Source organism: Pan paniscus, chromosome 19, assembly GCF_029289425.2.
Source record: "Pan paniscus chromosome 19, NHGRI_mPanPan1-v2.0_pri, whole genome shotgun sequence".
NCBI classification, from domain to species: Eukaryota; Metazoa; Chordata; class Mammalia; order Primates; family Hominidae; genus Pan; species Pan paniscus.
The window spans coordinates 35,318,365-35,336,604 of NC_073268.2; the positions used below are offsets into that span (position 1 = coordinate 35,318,365).

General features: G+C 53.5%; 1 protein-coding gene across 20 annotated transcripts in view; it reads left to right on the forward strand.

Annotated features, from left to right (window-relative positions):
- MYO18A (myosin XVIIIA) overlaps positions 1-18,240 on the forward strand; it is a 136,490-nt gene that overhangs the window by 70,768 nt on the left and 47,482 nt on the right. For 12 of the 20 annotated variants that reach the window (XM_055102071.2, XM_063598688.1, XM_014342108.4 and 9 more), the window contains 4 exons: positions 16,979-17,066; positions 17,275-17,381; positions 17,505-17,681; positions 18,017-18,230. In XM_055102071.2, coding sequence (XP_054958046.2) covers positions 16,979-17,066; positions 17,275-17,381; positions 17,505-17,681; positions 18,017-18,230 — 586 coding nt within the window. Of the gene's footprint in view, positions 1-8,545; positions 11,391-13,260; positions 13,336-14,539; positions 14,684-16,978; positions 17,067-17,274; positions 17,382-17,504; positions 17,682-18,016; positions 18,231-18,240 lie in introns of those variants that run through there. The other 8 variants (XM_055102067.2, XM_055102068.2, XM_063598695.1 and 5 more) reach the window with 4 other exon arrangements.

Sequence of the window (18,240 nt, forward strand, 5' to 3'; positions counted from 1 at the left end):
GCAGGTTCAGTCGTTGGAGGAGGAAACCAAGACCCTTCTGCAACTGCAGTTGCGGCAGGAAGCCATTCCAGTGCACCTGCTTCCTCTGGGCTGGCCTGCAGTGAGGCGGGTGCCCGGCTGCTTTCTGTTCCGCCCTGGGGCTGGGGAGGGCTCTGGCTGGAGGCTGGACTGCAAGGGCCAGGTTGTCCCTGCCAAGCTCATCTCCCCCTTCCCCGCTGTCTGGCAGCATGGCCTTCAGTTCATTCCTTAGAGAGCTTCCCTTCCTCTCAAGCAGTTCCACGTAAAGCATATTCAGGTTGGTGGGTGGAGGGGCGGGTCATCATTGGGAACCCCTGCTTTCCTCCCAAGCTGCTCTTCTGGCAGCTGATGTAGAAGGACAACAGTGCAGGTGAACCAGGGGAAATGGAGGGCAGGGCGTGCCTCCATCCCTTAAAGTGAGCAGTGGAGGGCTCTCGCAGGAGACCTGAGTGTGAGTCCCAGATCTGCCACTTGCTGCTGTGAGGCTTTGGGCGAGTCACCTGACCTTCTGAGCCTCCTTTTGCTCATTTGTAAAGTAGCAGTCACACAGTCACACTAGTATCTATTTCAGAGGGATGTTGTGAGGATCAAATGAGATGATTCATGTGAGGGATTCAGCACAGCACCTGACACATACCAAATGCTCAATAATGATTAACCGTTTTTTACTATTATGCTAGTATTTCTTCCCTTCTCCTTTGTTCCTGCCACCCTTCCTCGCCCTCAATCCCTAGATAAGTTGGTGCTAGGTTGGGACTGGGAGGAAGCAGTCTCCTGGGAGCTGCCCTCTGTGCCTCTGAATGGGAAAGAGGGAGGAGAGGAGAATGCCCTGCCTCTTGGTCCTCAGAAGGAGAAGCCTCCGGTGTGTGAGTGCTGTCAGAAGCGGCGAGGCGGGAAAGTGACCTCGGCCACCAGCCACGTCTCGGCTTCCTCTGGGCACTCTCTTGAGAGTTACCTGCTGCTCTTGGGGGCTTGCAGTGTGCAGATGTCTGGTGTGGATGCTTGGGCCTCAAAGCATTTGTCCAGGCCAGGCATTCCAGGCCTGAGGGGCTGCCTGAGGCGTGGCATTATTCTCCCAGGAGCATTTGTGCCCCCATTCCCTCCTGTGAGGGGCCCAGAGAGTGCAGGTTAAGGGCGGGTAGGCTCTGCTGGCATGGTGGAGGGTAAACCCCAGCTGCTCCCAGAGTGTCAGAAGCCTCCTGGGGCTGAGGCTTGACAGTCCCTCAGTACATTTCTTGGATTTCTCCTCTTTGAGAACAAATGCTTCTAGCTATTATCTCCTTTGCTTTTTTTTTTTTTTTGTTGACTATTTAGCCATCTTCACAATAAAAATAAGCAGTAAGTAACAAATACATACCAAAATAAATACCAGGTGTTCCTGTTGTGTCTAATTCACACAGTTTACAAGATTATTATGATCACTCTTTGTATCCTATTTGGGTTCCAGTTTTTTTGATTGATGTCATTTTATATGGAGCTTTCCATATGGTTACATTGTCCACACATTTGTCAGTTTAAATGGCAATACAACAACGGGTTGTACCTAACCATTTCTTAATTCTAGGCATTTGGGCTCTTTCCAATTTGGAGCTGTTATATAGAGTGCATCTATAAAAATCTTTGTGTTTTTTTTCTTTTTCTTTCTTTAAGTCAGCTCACTGGACATACATTCCTGAAGATGGAATGGCTAGGCCAGAGGATGATGCATTTTGTGGCTATTGTTCACGAAGAGCTACTAAGCAATTTCAGTGTCCTTGCCCTCCCTGCAAACCCAGGCATTGAGTTCACTATGTATTTATTGTGAGCAGGTTTAGAGATTATACCTCCCTTGTTTGTACCATGTCCCTGGGAATCAGAATGGGCAAGTGTTGTTCTCTGTAGTTTATATTTGGGGAAGAGATTAGATGGGAATAAGAGGTTTGTGCAAAGAACCCCTGTCCCAGCACTCTCGTGCAGCTAACATTTATTAAGCGCCTACAGTATGATGAGTAAGATGGGTAAGTTCTGCTCAGAGGTGAATCACAGTCCAGGGATGACAAAGACGCACAAACAGCTCCCCAAGATACATTCTGGTTGTGGCTCCCAGCTCTGCCACTTAATAGTTGCAGCGCTCTCGGCAACTCACCTTCTTTATTTCCTTATCTAGAAAGTGGGTTGTTATGAGGATTCAATGAGGAGACCTGTATGAAGTGCCTTCCCCTGTGCCTGGCTCATAGTAAGTGTTCAGTGAGTGTTGGTCTCTCTTGCTGTCCCTCAGAAGTGCCACAGAGGGAGGAGGTGGGTAGACCTGCAGAGTGGCAGAATCATGGTGGGGTCTCCCTTTTTGCATATCCAAAAACTCGATTTGGAGAGTTGCACAGTAGTAAAACACACTATCAATCCATGCTTTGGCTTGACCAGATCTTCTGAACCTTCACGCTGATGAAGTTTATCAACCAGATTTGGCTACCAAAGCTGATGCCTGCCTAACATACCAGAAAAGGTGGGCACTGAGGAAGCAGCACAGGCTTTGGAGGCAGACCAGTGTGGGTTCAAGTCTGGGTTCCCCCACTTAACTAACTTTGTGACTTAATCTCTTTCTGAATCTTTTCCCTCATCGATAAAATGGGAATAATAATAATTCCCATATCACCAATCCTCAGATTGTTGTAAGATTTACATTAGAAAATAAATGTTCAATACCTTGTATAGGGCCCATCTCATTGTAGGTGCTCCATATTCAGTAATGTTGCTGGAAATGGCTGAAATCTCTAGAGAGAGAACAAGTCAAGGAAGAGAGGCCTTAGATCTAAACACCCTTGCTCCAGAGAGCCATATGTTCCCAACACAGATGCTGCCACCATCTTTGGGGCCTGAGTTCCTTACCCATTCTGTCTTGGATAACAGTAACTTGATCTTTTTTTTTTTTTTTAATTTTTGTGGGTACATGGTAGGTTTATATACTTATGGGATACATTACATATATATATATATATATATATTTTTTTTTTTTTTTCTTTTGAGATGGGGTCTCACTCGGTCACCCAGGCTGGAGCATGCAGTATTGCGATCTCTGCTCACTACAACCTCTGCCTCCCAGGCTCAAGCGATCCTCCCACCTCAGCCTCCCCAGTACCTGGGACCACAGGCATGCACCATCGTTCCCAGTTAATTTTTTGTGTTTTTGGTAGAGACAAGGATTCATCGTGTTGCCCAGGCTGGTCTCAAACTCCTGAGCTCAAGTAATCCACCCACCTCAGCCTCCCAAAGTTCTGGGATTACAGGCGTGAGCCACCACGCCCGGTCCATGAGATGTTTTGTTTTGATATGGGCATGCATTGAGAAACAAGCATGTGCTTGGGCAATGGACAATGGGGTCTCTACCCCCTCAAGCATTTATCCTTTGGGTTATAAACAATCCAGTTCCAGGATAACTTGCTCTTGATCCTAAACAAATTCAGTGATAAGGGAGAGAGGAAAACTGTCTAGGCAATTCTGCATAAAAGCCACAGAGAGAATTTCCTCTGGGGAGAGCCCCACATCTGTGTTCAGAGTGAAGCTCATAGGAACAGCTGATGCAGAGGAACAGGCCTGGGTGGAAATGGCCCGGTGTCCTCACAGCCTGGGCCAGATGGGACCTCTATGGACAAGTAGGAAAACTTGAACAAGAGATCAAAGATCAAATGAGTTAAAATTACACCAACAGACAAACTTAAAGTCTCTAGCACATTAACTGAATAATAAAACAGAAGTCAACAAAGCAAAATAGAAATAATTAATTGAAAACAAAACATTTCCTAATTTTTAACTATTCATTCATGATAAGCAGTTTTAAGAATGAACCAGTTCTTGGCCGGGCGCGGTGGCTCACCTCTGTAATCCCAGCACTTTGGGAGGCCAAGGCGGGTGGATCACGAGGTCAGGAGATGAAGACCATCCTGGCTCACACGGTGAAACCCCGTCTCTACTAAAAAAATACAAAAAATTAGCTGGGCATGGTGGTGGACACCTGTAGTCCCAGCTACTCGGGAGGCTGAGGCAGGAGAATGGCGTGAACCCGGGAGGCGGAGGTTGCAGTGAGGCAAGATTGCACCACTGTACTCCAGCCTGGGTGATAGAGTGAGATGAGACTCTGTCTCAATTAAAAAAAAAAAAAAAGAACCAGTTATTAAACTCCACTGAAGTGCCCTGATTCTTTGGATGCAGCCTCTCCCTGGACTGAGGCAGATTCTGACTTGATTTTTCAAGCGGCCCAGCTCTGGTTTCTAATCCATAGATGGACAATTTTGCAGTTCTCCAGGCCTCTTGCCCCACGTAATTGTGTGTTACAGCTGGAAGGCAAAGTCGCTGGGGTTCTGAGGCAGATTCCTCAATTCCTCTCCTAGGTAACAGGCCCGCAACTTTGGTTTACTGTATTAAGGGTTTGAGTGTTGGCTGGGCGTGGTGGCTCACACCTGTAATCCCAGCACTTTGGGAAGCTGAGGCAGGTGGGTCACCTGAGGTCAGGAGTTCGAGACCAGCCTGACTAACATGGAGAAACCCCGTCTCTACTAAAAATACAGAAATTAGCCGGGCGTGGTAGCGGGCGCCTGTAATCCCAGCTACCTGGGAGGCTGAGGCAGGAGAATCGCTTGAGTCCGGGAGGTGGAGGTTGCAGTGAGCCGAGATCACACCATTGTACTCCAGCCTGGGCAACAAGAGCGAAACTCCGTCTCAATAAATAAATAAATAAATAAATAAATAAATAAATAAATAGAGTTTGAGTGCCTCTCCCCACGTAGACTCCTAAGGTGCCAGACATGGAGAGGCCTTGAGCCATTATCTAGACTAGCCCCTAATTCTACAGAGAGGCCCAAAGAGGCGAAGTGGCTTATTCAAAGCACACAGCTTCTGGCTGGGCACGTCAGCTCACACCTGTAATCCCAGCACTTTAGGACGCCAAGGCGGGTGGATCACCTGAGGTCAAGAGTTCGAGACTAGTCTGGCCAACATGGTGAACCCCCATCTCTACTAAAAAGTACAAAAATTAGCTGGGCGTGGTGGTGCCGGGGAGGCTGAGGCAGGAGAATCACTTGAACCCGGGAGGCAGAGGCTGCAGTGAGCCGAGATGGCACCATTGCACTTCAGCCTGGCCTACAGAGTGAGACTGCATCTCAAAAAATAAAAATAAAAAAATAAAAACAAAGCACACAGCTTCCAAGGGTAGGGAGTGCTATGTTCTGTGCCTACTTTCCTTCATTTTCCTTTAATATTTTATTCCTTACTCCAATGCCCTTTTGAGTTTTGTAATCCTTCCTCCTCCACTCCATCCCTCCTTTCCCCTTGTTGCCCACAGTGTTTATCCTGGCAGGTTCTGGCCTTTGGGAAGACTCTGAGACACTGAGAGACCCTGCCCCCCATTTCTTCTCTGACCCAGGGTACAGGTTACCTTCAGCGCCATGGCCTTTTCATCAAGGTTCGCCTTCTGGGAGCAAAAGGAAAGTTGGATTTTAAAATCTTTATGTTTTTCCTGTGTGCTTGGCATGTTGTATCTGCAGGCAGGAGACTGGCTTGTGGGAGAGGGAGCTTTGGAAGCTAGAGATGGATTGGGGCATGTGTGTATAATTGGGGGTGGCAGGGAGAATGACGGGGGCTGGTGAACTCCCTATTCTGGCTGGATGGGCTCCTGCACTGAGTCATGCTCCTCCCCTAAGCCCCACCTCTGGTAAGGTGAGCTGCCTTTTGTCCTGCTGGTGTCCCTCTGGGTTAACCCCTCCACACCCTTCCCACCACCCTGCTGCCTTGACTCACCCCTGGAACGTGGGCTGCTGTGGAGGGACCGCTGGAACTGGGTCTCCCTGATCCTGGGGGCTGCAGTGGGTAGGAGGACAAGGGGCCAAGGGTGGGGAGTCAGGCCAGTTGGCCACCTGGGTCCAGAGGGTGATTCAGGCCACAGACTTGGGACTGCCTGTGTGTGTGCCTTTATGCGTGTGCATAGTCCCCAGCTGGGCAGTGACCTACAACAGCCAGAGCCCTTCTGATGGGGGAGGGAGCAGTGAGTCAGCCTGATGCTAAATCCAGAGCTGAGCTCAGAGCTGGGCCCAGTGTTTCAGACACTTGGGGGGCACCCAGTGTTTTCCCCAATGCCACACCTTGGGCCAGACATTTGGGGTCCCAAACTTGAGCCACTGGAGGGAGGACAGATTTGGAGCTGGTGAAGAACACAGAGTGGACTTGGAATCTGGGCCACCCCGGCACCCAAGTTAACAGCACTGCGTGCAGTAATGAGTGTGTCTGTGTGGTTTGCGAACACTTGTCCTCCCACTAACCTGTGTGCCCCAGAACTACTGCATGGTGTGATCCCTGGGGCAGCAAGGGGGAGAGTGATGGCTTGGTGGGGGGCAGCAGGCACAGACCTAGACCCTGCCACTCTTCCTCCCTCTGTCCACCAGTCCCTCCCTTCCCTTTCTCTGCTCCGATTCCAATTCTTAAAGAAGTAGGCTCCACTCTGGTGAATATTTGCCATTTCCCCTCGTCCTTGGCATTGTGAGCTAACTATGAAGATTGAGCCCGTTGCAGATAGCTCTGTGGACAAGATGCAGCTTTAAAACTGCAGCAGCCATCACGCCAGCCAGTGCCCCTGGCACTGCTAATTTGAGCTCAAAATTAGCCATAGACTCTGGTTAAAATTGGAGAGTCCCCCCAAGTGGATCATGTAAATGATTCTGGATGTTTCTAAGGATTTTTTCCCTTAGGAATCAAGGACTTCTTGCCATGCTCCTACCCACATTGTGCTGGGAAGGAGAGGCACGCTGAGGAGGAGGTAGGGTTGGTAACAGGGCTGTCTTTTTCCTGTAGTCCTAGGTGACGCGGGAAAGAGGAGAAATTATATCCATAGGACTGCCTGAGCTTTTGGAGGGAGAGATACTGGTGAGGGGAAAGGAGAAGACTTTTTTAAACTTGAGGCCTGGCCTCTCTGAATCTGTTGTGAGCCAGTTTCTGAACTGAAAGAACCTTCAGAGCTTCCACATCATCTGCCCTTTTTCCAGATGTGTGATGGTATCTGCTGTTTCCACGACTCCACTCCTCCCCTCTGACTCAGGCCAGCCAGCTCCTGGGCTCCAGCACAAACCCCTGGCCCCAGTGTCCAGAGCTTAGGCATCTTTCCTTCCTCCATACCCCGCCCCTAACTTCAGGGTTCCCTCCCTCGGCTGCGTGGTTGGCAGTTTTGTGGGTCTGAGGTTGAGAAAATATCTGGCCTCCTGAATCTCCGCCTCTGCCCCACTCCCTGCCTCCAGCAAGATCTCAGCTGAGCTGGGGGAGTTGTGCAGGATCAAGAAGTAAGCCAGAGCCAGCCCAATAGGGGCCAACCTTCACTCTACTCTAAAAGCTGCTGGCCCACAGGTACCCACACTGGGTTACTTTTACCTCCTCAGTCACTAGATCTGGGGCTTTTTGTTCAAACCACTTCTTGCCTGAGCTAGGGATGACTCTTGTAGTTTGGATGACTTAAATTAGCTGGATCTTCCCATCTGCCACGTAACCAAAGCCACGATGGCACTGTGGGTGGACCTCTTTAGACAGCCCCCAAAGTGGGCAAAGTGGCTGGTTGCTGAGGGCAAGGGTACTTGGCTTTTCCCCCCACAGACTCTTCATTCTTGAAGTCATCACTGAACAGTTCTGATTCTAGGATAGGATAGCTCTTGCCCAGGTCCCCTAGCCCCCGTATTCCTAAAGACTCAGGAGCTCCACCTCAGGGTGAGGGAGGCCCCTTGAATGTTCTCTCCCTGTGCTTTTAGTGCTGGGTCTCCCAGCCTTGACCTGCCAGTGACTTCTTCATCTGCTCCCTCAGGTTAAAGAGGAGGACAAAACTCTGCCAAAGCCTGGCTCTCCTGGCAAGGAGGAAGGGGCTGTAAGTGCATCCTTGAGTTCTCCGAGGCATGCGTGTGTGTGTGCGGGCATGTGTGTGTGCATGCGTGCATGTGTGTGTGCGTGTGTGTGTTTGCCCCTGCACCCACTAGCCCTGGACTAGCCTGTGAGACAGCTCCATGGAGTAGGTGGGGATTGCAGGGGGCCCCTTCCTGTGTGGCTCAGCTGAAGAGAATTCTAGTAAAGGGGAAGAAAGTATGGTGTATGTGATGCCAGCTTCAGGTGTGTGAAGGAGATGGCCAAGGTGCTTTGGGGACCTCCCCTAACCTCCTCCCCAATCCCCTTAAGTTGTCTCCCTTTGGTTCTGGTTTCCTGAACCCTTTGGGCCTGGAGAGGCTTGGGTGGGCAAACTCTTAGGTCAGGGAGCGTCGAATGAGAGCTCAGCTGTTGGGATTCTTCAGCCTGCTCTGGGTGGCACAAGGCAAAGGCATGGAGGGACTTCGCTGTAGTCGCTGCTGTCTCTTCCAAGACCCTGTCAGCTGCTTGGTGCAGGTGACCTGGAGGCAGGCTCCAGCTACTCACTGCCTCCAGCCCCAGCGCATTGGGATAGAGACCCTGAATAAACCTGGACTCTCCTAAGGCAAGAATAGCCTTAGGTTTCTGAATAGCCAAGTCCAAAGATGTGTAGTTAGGAGAGGGCAGCTGGTAGCACAGGGGGCAGGAGTGCCCAGGGCTCTGGGCCAGAGCTGGATCACAACACATATTCTTACTTCATTACCCCAGATGGTGGCTGTCCTGGCTCCCCACACTTCCTTGGTTAGTTTGATTAGCCAGGCACTGTGGCTTCCACCTGATCTGCAAACAATCCTGGAAAGCCAGCCTGTGATTTGAAAGGGTTGTGTGTGTGTGTGTGTGTGTGTGTGTGTGTGTGTGTGTGAGTGTGAGGGAGAGGCCTCAGAGTTGCCCAGAATTTATTTTATTTTATTTTATTTTGCAAAAACTACATGTAAAGTGCTTGGAAGAGTGCCATGGCCCATAGTGAGTACTGTGTAAGTCTTACCAATTACTATCATCATCATTGTCATCATTTTCTTTTTTTTTTTTTTTTTTTTTTTTTTGAGACAGGGTTTTACTCTGTTACCCAGGCTGGAATGCAGTGGTGCCATCTCAGCTCATTGCAACCTCTGCCTCCCAGGCTCAAGCCATCCTCCCACCTCAGCCTCCTGAGTAGCGTAGCTGGGACTATAGGCACACACCATCAAGCCTGGCTACTTTTTGTATTTTTTGTAGAAACAGTTTCACCATGTTGCCCAGGCTGGTGTTGAACTCCTGAGTTCAAGCAGTCTCCCTGCCTTGGCCTCGCAAAGTGCTAGGATTACAGGCGTGAGCCACCACACCTGGCCCATCGTCATCATCTTAATGATGGAAGGGGGATGGGAGGAAAGCCAGAAGAGGGAGGGGAGGAGTGTAGGATCCAGTGGCTAGGGCCACTGGCCAACTCTGCAGTGCCCTGGCATGCCATTGAGCACTCTTGGCCTAAGAGGTTGAGGAAGAGGCACCTTCAAGCCCTTACTCTCTCTATCCCTTCAGCGGAGCCAACCTGTAACCAGGGCCTAGATTAAGGCCCTTGGCTCAGCTCTGCTCAAAAGGTGGAGCAACTTCTCCTTGTGGCATCCAGAGGCAGCAGCTCCCAGGTGCGCCTACTGTGAGCGTCTTCCTGCATCCAAGCAAGCATGGGCAGGTGGGCCTTCACGGAGCCCAGTGCCCATATGTGTTCTAGAACCAAGATCATTGTTTTGGGTAACGAGGACTCAAGCACAGCTCAGCTGGTGACAGAGCTCTGCCTGGCCAACAAGGAGAACCCAGGTTGCCCTTACGCCCCCCAGGCAATGGAGCTGGCTTTATGGGAAACTCTATCCTGCCGTTAGCCAGCCTGGCCTTCCAGTGGCAGTCCCTTGGGACCCAGACAGTTAGCACCAGTGTGTGGGGGAAGGGTAGGCACACCAGCTAGAGTATACCAGTCCACTCCAGGGAAGATTGGAGCTGAGGCTGCTTGAGGGCTATACACACTCTGGGAACTAGGGGGTCTCCAAACCCTTGAGAGGTTTGCAGGAGGAAAACTGCAAAGAGACTGGCAGAAAGCAAGCTGAAGTGGAAGCTTCCTGGGCCCGTGCTGGGCTCCTCAGTGCTTGAGAACATAGATGAAGGGCAGACAGTGGCCGCAGACGAGGGACGCTGTGAGGAGGAGGCCTGGCATGTCTTGGGGCCAGGAAGAGCTCCCTGATCATTTTTTCCTTCAGGATGGGTAGGCTCTTGGTCTGACTGCCCGGAAAACAGGTGATGGAAGGACCAAGGACTACAAAGGTCAGGAAGCCCTGGAGTTAGGCCTGGGATTGGTGGTAGGAATGGAGGTGGGACTCGGCTGTTTGACCTCTCCATGCTCCATCTCTGCTGTGTCTGGGCTGCGAGGCAGTGGGCTCACCTAGAATGGGACTTGGTTGCTGCCCTAACACAAAGCCAGTAACCCCAGAGCACCTCATAGGCCTCTCGGCGCTCTGTGCCGGCATCTCACAGGTCCATGCTAAGTCTGGGGATAGACAGCAGGTGACAGTAGTACCTGATTGTGCTGATTGTGCTTTGTGGGAAAGAAGCCAAACTCTTAGCTGCAATTGTCCTATCTGTAAGATGGAAAGTGGGCTTCCTGGGGTAGCCTCGTGGAGCCATGTGTTGCTTGGTAGATGAATGGGAGATCTGTTCCAGGGCGTGAGGTCACACCTTCTTATTCCTTCTGCATGGGATGGGCAGGGCTGCAGGGGTGATGCTAATGTCTACCTGTATTTGTATGACTGTAGCTAGAGGGCAGCTCAAAGGAAGGCAGTGGCCCATCTAGGAGTCCTCAGCCTCCCACCAGCCCGATACCCCCAGAGACTTCCCAGAGAGCCAGGAGCCCTGCACCCACACTCGCCATGAACGGCCCGGGAGCTGCCACAGCAGAAGGCCTAAGCGAAGAGGCCCAGGGCCTGTCCCGGAAGCGGGTGGCAAATGCAGTGAGGAAGGTGGTGAGTAAGGTGCTGCCCAGCGAGGAGCTTGGGAATGCCAAGGAGACCCCAGGCAGAGGAGTCAAGTCCCCCGAGCACCCGACTCGAAGCAAGAGGGGAGAAAAGGCAGCTTCTAGTCCCAAGCCGCCACCCCCTCCCCCACCTCCCCCTGCTCCGCCTAAGCCTGAAGTGAAGAAGGAGGCAGCCAAGGATGAGCTCTCCCTGGGCCTGCGGAGCCTGATGTCTCGGGGCAGGGGCAAGGAGCACAAGGCCCGCGGCAAGCAGTCTCCTGGGAAGGGGGAGAAGCCCTCCAGCCAGGAGCCAGGCTCCCCAGACTGGGCGGACTCCCCTGAGAAAGCAGGATCCCCAGCCAAGCCTGAAGCCCCAAAGAAGCAGCGCTCCCCAGCCCCACCGGAAGAGCTGGTGACCCCAGGCTCCACCGGCCCGAAGTCAGACCTCACTGGAGAGCAGCAGTCCAAGTCACCAGTCCCTGGTGTGAAGCAGGAGGTACAAGAGTGTGTCACTAACCGCTTCTGCCCCTCACCACCCTAGCTCAAGGGCCAGGCACCCTCACAGCCGGCTTCCCCAAGCGACCTCAGCGAACCCCGCATAACCGAGAGGCTGGGCCCAGGGTCGTGTGCTGATGGCCGGCAGGGGCTGCATGGCTTTCCCTAACCCAATGTGGACCCTGCAGTTGCCTGGGCTCTGGCCTGGCGGCTGGGATGGAAACTGCTAACCAGCATGCTGGCCTTGCCATGGGAGTCAGGGCCTGGTCCCCAGCTACATGGCGCCAGCTTGAGGCCTGAGACCCAAACCTGAGGATCAGAGTCTCAGCAGATCAGTTCCGGGCGGAAAGACTGTTTTCTCAAGTCAGGGATCTGGGCTTGCATTCCCAGCCACTCATCCCCTGGGACCTCAGCAAAGTCCCATCTCAGACTTCCTCTGTTGAGTGGGGATAATACAGGTCCAAAATTTCTTCTCTGATACCCTGGGTGTGGCAGTATTTTGGAAATTAGTAATCTTTGTATTTTAGTGCCATACAGTATACATAATGAGCAACAACGTGTAACAAACATTAATATTTCCAAAGCAAAATCTATGAATATTCACACTACAGGGGCATAGAGGATAAACTGCCAGGTTTTGCCGCCAAAATAGTTAAGAAAAATATTTTGTTTGGGGGGGCTTTTGGGATTTTGGAATTGCAAATAAGGGTTAATAAGGGTTTTAAGTAACCAGAAGATTAGAAATGATACAGATAATGCTCCAAGCCGGTCCCTGGCATGGTGGGTGCTCCATAAATGGTAGCGTTGATAGTGGTGCTAATAACAGTTGTTATTGATGCCCTCACTGCCATCACTGCCTTCTTTAGGCCTGGCCAGCGTGACCCTCTGGCAGCAGGACTCTTGAGGAGCCCTGTGCTTGGATGGCAGATGGGTACAGTGGGCCCCTTGGGATATAGGGGCAACCCTATCTTCCCAGAAAGTGTTCTCTGGGTGGGGCAGGAGGCTGAGAAGCAGGAGGGAGGGTCAGTCCAGCCTCTTTCCCTTGGAAAGTGTTGCCTTCTTGGCTGGCCTCTGAGTTGGGGACAGTTCTCTTCAAGCTTCCCTTTTTTGGACCCTGCTGAGGCCTCCCAGGGTGTGGGAGAGGAGCATCAAGTTTTGCCACTACTTCCCTGTGCTCATGCAGGCTCCTTCTGGCTGGAAGGAGAGGGGTCTGGAGGGTATGGGGGAATAGCCTGAGAGGCCTTGAGGCCCTCCCTGACTGTTACCTCCTGGGACCTGGGGAGCCTTGTTGCTCCCCATTCTTCCTGGGCATTGCAGCACTTAGAGAAAAGCCAGCCGCCGCTTCCCCCACCCACCTGGCCCACTCTGTGAATCAGGGAAGTGCCTGTTCCTGCTCACAGGGAGGAGCTGGCATGGGCATTTTGGGCTGGGTATGGGCAGAACTGTTGGTCACTCTGGAGAACCCATAAGCAGGTGGGGAGTGTCGTGGTCCTGTTCCCGGGCGGCTGCCCTCCCCTCCCTCCTCCCTGTCCCTCCTCCTCTCACAAGGGAGGAGTTGGGAGCTGAGACATGCCCTGACCTGGAGTTTAGCCACCTGTCACCTGGGCCTGGGGAAGGGTCCAGAGGGCAAGTGGGATAATAGGGCCATTTGGTGCTCAAGATAGGCAGGTGGGAAGAAATAACCCCAGAACTCCCAGGCACTTGTTCTTTTTTTTCTAATCTGATGGTTTAAAAACTCAGATTGCCGCGCGGCTTGCTCCCTGGCGCTGCTCCCCTTCCCTAGTGGGTCCCAGTGGCTTCCTGGGCTGGGAGCTCCGCATGCTGTGGCCTCGCCATTTCTGGGCTGGGACTAATAGTGGTTTAACCTTTAGGCAGGAGCTGCCAAGGTCCAGCTGACCCCCGTGGAAGAGGCCCACCAGCGGCTGGAGAGGATCTTCACAGCTTCTGTAATGCCACTCTTGTGTGTGGGTCCCAGTCCCTGGCCGCCCTCTTCCTGAGGCTGGCGGCAGGACCCTGTGTGTGTCTGTAGGCGCGCTGACCGTGAAGATGGCTCCATGGCGGCCTGTGGGCCCTCATGTTGGGCTCTCTCTTAAAGAAATGAGAGAAGTGCTCTGGGGAGAGTGGTTCCTCCAGAGAGCCCAAAGTCCTGTGCATGTGGGAGGGCGCCCCTCCTCGCTCAGGGCCCAGTCCCTTTCTCTGGCCACATTGTCCTGCCTCGAGGACATGTGTTGGTGTCAGGGCCTGGCGGGTGGTAAGGAAGGTTGCTGTCGCTATTTTTGGTGACCTGGCTCTCTAGACCCAGGTGGGGCCTGATAACTCCTTGCCCATTTCTAACAGGTAACATCCAAGTCCTGGTTGACTTACCTTCCTCCCCAGAAAGGCTTTTCAGGGCTTTAAGTAACCAGAGAGGTCACGGCTGGCCACAGGGTTTGCCCACAGTGCCTTTGCTCCTGGGCAGCTGTCAAGTGGTCCCCAGGTTGGATCTAGATGGGGTCGGTGTGCCTGGCTGGCAGAGGTGGGAGTGCTATAGGGTACGTCGGGGTTGAGGAAGAGATTCTAGACTGCAAGCTGCTGGGAGCTGTGTTCTATGAGAGGTGCAGGGCGACAGCTCTGAACACAGCCCTTGGCCTAGGGAGTGGCACCCTTGGGCTGTGTTAGAAGGCAAGGAACAGCTCTGTGCTGGTGGCCACAGGGGAGCTAGGCTGAGAAATGCTCTGGAGATAAGGCAAGAGGCTGGCAGGGGGCCCAGGCCTTGGGTGTGGTGAGGTGGCCTGGCCTGGTAGACACACAGAAGAGGGAGCCTGATTCAGAATAGACCGGATGGCCAGCCCAGGAGAGACTGCGGCCAGAGGCAGAGTGGCAGACTCCTGCCCGGGCCACCGGGAATGACTTACAGGAGCATCTCCTCTGAGAGGCCTGATGGTCACTAGTGTCTCTTCACCTTCCTGGTCTCTCCTTGACTGGGTGCAGTTCACCTGCTCAGGCCAGGTCCCAGGTCCTGGCACCAAGCTCCCCCACCTTCACCCCGAGCCTTGGACAACTAGAGAGTGCCGGCCCACTTGACTCAGGAGCACTTGCTGAAGGGGGCGTGCCAGTTGTCTGCTTATCTTCACCCTTCTTCTCTCTCTCTCCTTTGCTTGCTGTCGGTAGCTGGACTCTGAGGCCGCCTCTCATGCCCACAGCCAGGTAGGGTGCTCTCCCCCTACTCAGGAGCCCTCCGCTCCCTCCGGTGACCACCTAGCGCCACTGGCCTGCACCTGGGCTGGCGTCTGTGCTCGGGCCTCCTGCTGGAGTGTAAGGCCTCTTTCCCCTCCAGGCTCCCACCCTGTGTCTGGGAGGACCCCAGCGGGAGGTAGTGCCGGGAGCTTGAGATGGTGCAGCTCTGTGTCAGGCCCCTGGGGAGCATCTAGACCGAGTGTCGCCCTTCAAGTTGGGCCCATGTGGCATGTGGTTCTCAGCCACTGGAGCCCAAGGGGGGCCTGGTTGAGTTCTAGGTGTTTCAACTCTGCTCACTCTGGAGAGAGAAAGCTGAAAAGGCAGAATCTCTGCCCTCTTCCCAGCCCATGCCTGAACGTGAGACATTCTCTGTCTCCACCTCCTGGCCAATGTGAGAAACCCATTTTCAGATGAGCTTTAAGGGAGTTAGTTACAGGCTATGATGTCACCTTATTCATCAGTCCCCAAATACCTGGCCCATAGAAGGTGTCTATTCAACATAAAGGTCTCCCCTGTCTTATGTGATTTGAGAAAAAATATATATATACAACATTGTAATGATTTTTTTTTTTTTTTGAGATGGAGTCTTCGCTCTGTCGCCCAGGCTGAACTGCAGTGGCGCAGTCTCGGCTCACTGCAAGCTCCACCTCCTGGGTTCACGCCATTCTCCTGCCTCAGCCTCCCAAGTAGCTGGGACTACAGGTGCCCGCCACCATGCCCAGCTAATTTTTTGTATTTTTAGTGGAGACAGGGTTTCACTGTGTTAGCCAGGATGGTCTCGATCTCCTGACCCCGTGATCCACCCACCTCAGCCTCCCAAAGTGCTATGATTACAGGTGTGAGCCACTGTGCCTGGCCATGATTTTTATAGTTATAGTTCTTCAAATATAAAGAACTAGCCTTTTTAATGTCCTCACTTAACACACCGAAATGTGGCCAGCCACGTGGTGATCCTCCTATTCAGAGTTATTTCATGGGTCCGTGAAACCCAGAGATGTGGGAGCCACTGGTGCAGCCCAGCCCTCCTACTCCAATCTGGGGAAGGGCCGTCCAGCACTGGAGGGATCTGTCTAAAGCCAGAAGCCAACCTGAGAGGAGAGCCCACATCTCCTTTACTTTCAACTCCAAGAAATGTGACAAAGAACATACTTCTTATGTTTTCTTATCTTTTCCTGATTTCTCACCCAGGGGGTCAGGATCCAGCCAGTGTCCACGCCTGGGCCTCAGGTTTCAGGCTGACTGTGCCTCACAGCTGGGGCCCTCCGAGAGTGTAGGGGCTCGGGCTAACCTGAGGATGGGTCCATGCCACTGGGGTGCCCATCCCCCACCCGGGGCACGGGATGACCTTGCTGCCATTTCGCCCACACACAACAAGAGGAGCCCGATGGGCCCTGGGTCCCTCGTCTGTTTCCCCAGCTCCCCCAGACACCGTTTCTTCCCAGTTCAAGTGTCCTTCTTAGAGGGTGCCAGGTTTGACAGCCCCACACCCTGTCAGTACCTATGAATGCTTATGTCTGAGTTGGTGACCTTCTGAGGCCTCTGGGGGCTTCTAGCCCCTTTACACCACTCCTGTGCCCATCTGTATAAGGTGTAAGCCTCTCCCTGTGTTTGACAGGGCAGGGCTGCCCCTACCCCCATATCTCTGGCCGCACTGCCTCGTGCCTTTGTGTGGCATTAGCGTGTCCACTAGGTCTGTGTGACAGGGGTCTTTGCTGATGGTGGCATGGAGAAGGAGCAGGGAGGCTGATGTGTGCACCTGGGCACTGTCCCCCGGTCCGGGTAGAGCACCCTCTGGAGGGGAGGGCCAGGGCTGAGGCCAGGGCTCCGAGCCCACCTATCATTCTGTACTGCGAAGTCCAGGTGACTCCCCGCTGAGATCTGAGGACATGCCCTCTCCCAGCTTGGCAAAGGAGGCCCTATCATTTGGATGAAGGGAGAAGCTGGGCACGGAAGATCCTAGTAGCTGTGGCTAGGGGCTAGGGCCTTGGACTCAGGACACTGATCTCCTGGGCTTGACAGGGTGGAGGGGCAGAGGGTGGCTGAGGGAGAACCTGGTGATTTGCTTTCCTGGGGTCTCCTCTTTCCTGGGCACAAGATCCCTGTGTCCCTGTCTTGCCAGACCCTCACTGATGGTACGGTCTCTAGCCTTTGTGTCCTGTCCTCAGGGCTCCTTAGAGCCACCCTTGCCTCCTAGCTTCCCCACCCTCTTTCCCGGACACCTCTGATGTCCCTGTGTTCTGTGTCTGTCACCTAACTCATTCCTTGCCCAGTGGCTTGTCTCAAAGCCCATGCCCTCACTTGTCTCCCCTCTATGGCTGTCCTTGTCCCTGTCTTCCATAGCAGGGCCTGTTTATTCTTCTCTCTCTCTGACAGGCGAAAACAGAAGAACAGATTGCAGCAGAAGAGGCCTGGAATGAGACGGAGAAGGTGTGGCTGGTCCATAGGGATGGCTTCTCACTGGGTGAGTCTCAGAGGGTCTGGGGGCACATGTCAGGACTCACTGGTCTCAGGGCTGGGCAGCGAATGTGCCTTCTGCATCTGGTGAGGGCTGAGCAGTGAGCAAGGATAGGCTGGTGATGCAGTCAGGGGGAGGATAGGACCGAGAAGTTCCCAAGTGCAGTAGCAGAGGCTTCCCAGGCCCATCCCAGCTGTCTGTCCCTCCCCTGCAGCCAGTCAACTCAAATCTGAGGAGCTCAACTTGCCTGAGGGGAAGGTGCGTGTGAAGCTGGACCACGATGGGGCCATCCTGGATGTGGATGAGGATGATGTTGAGAAGGTGGGCAGGGGGCTGGGTGTGGGGGAGGAGGCTCAGGAGTGCACTGGGCAGGGCAGGCCCATCCTCTGGCAGCGGAGATGGGTTCTGCTGCTCCAATACCCACCCGCCTGTCCTCCCACACAGGCTAATGCTCCCTCCTGCGACCGTCTGGAGGATCTGGCCTCACTGGTGTACCTCAATGAGTCCAGCGTCCTGCACACCTTGCGCCAGCGCTATGGCGCTAGCCTGCTGCACACGTATGCTGGCCCCAGCCTGCTGGTTCTTGGCCCCCGTGGGGCCCCTGCTGTGTACTCTGAGAAGGTGCAGCACCCTCAAGGCTACCCTGCAGACTCCTGGTCCCACCCCCTGCCCTGGCTCTCTGCCCTTCCCCTGTGGCACCCCACTGGGCTCCTGTCTACTCTCACAGTTGACCTTGGGAAGAGGAGTCATTTCAAGAGATGGGGGACAGGACCTCCCCACAACCTTTGATGGAGTCCAGGACTTAGTGTCTTCATTTCCATGCATGGCCTTGGCCTTGGAATCCCTGGGCACTACAGGAGGGAAAATCCAGAAAGATGTGGACCTTGGGGGTGAGGGGTGTCTTAATGGGATCAGCTAAGAGCCAACCCCTTCTCTCCCTTGCTCTCCTGCCCAAGGTGATGCACATGTTCAAGGGTTGTCGGCGGGAGGACATGGCACCCCACATCTATGCAGTGGCCCAGACCGCATACAGGGCGATGCTGATGAGCCGTCAGGACCAGTCAATCATCCTCCTGGGCAGTAGTGGCAGTGGCAAGACCACCAGCTGCCAGCATCTGGTGCAGTACCTGGCCACCATCGCGGGCATCAGCGGGAACAAGGTGTTTTCTGGTGAGGCAGG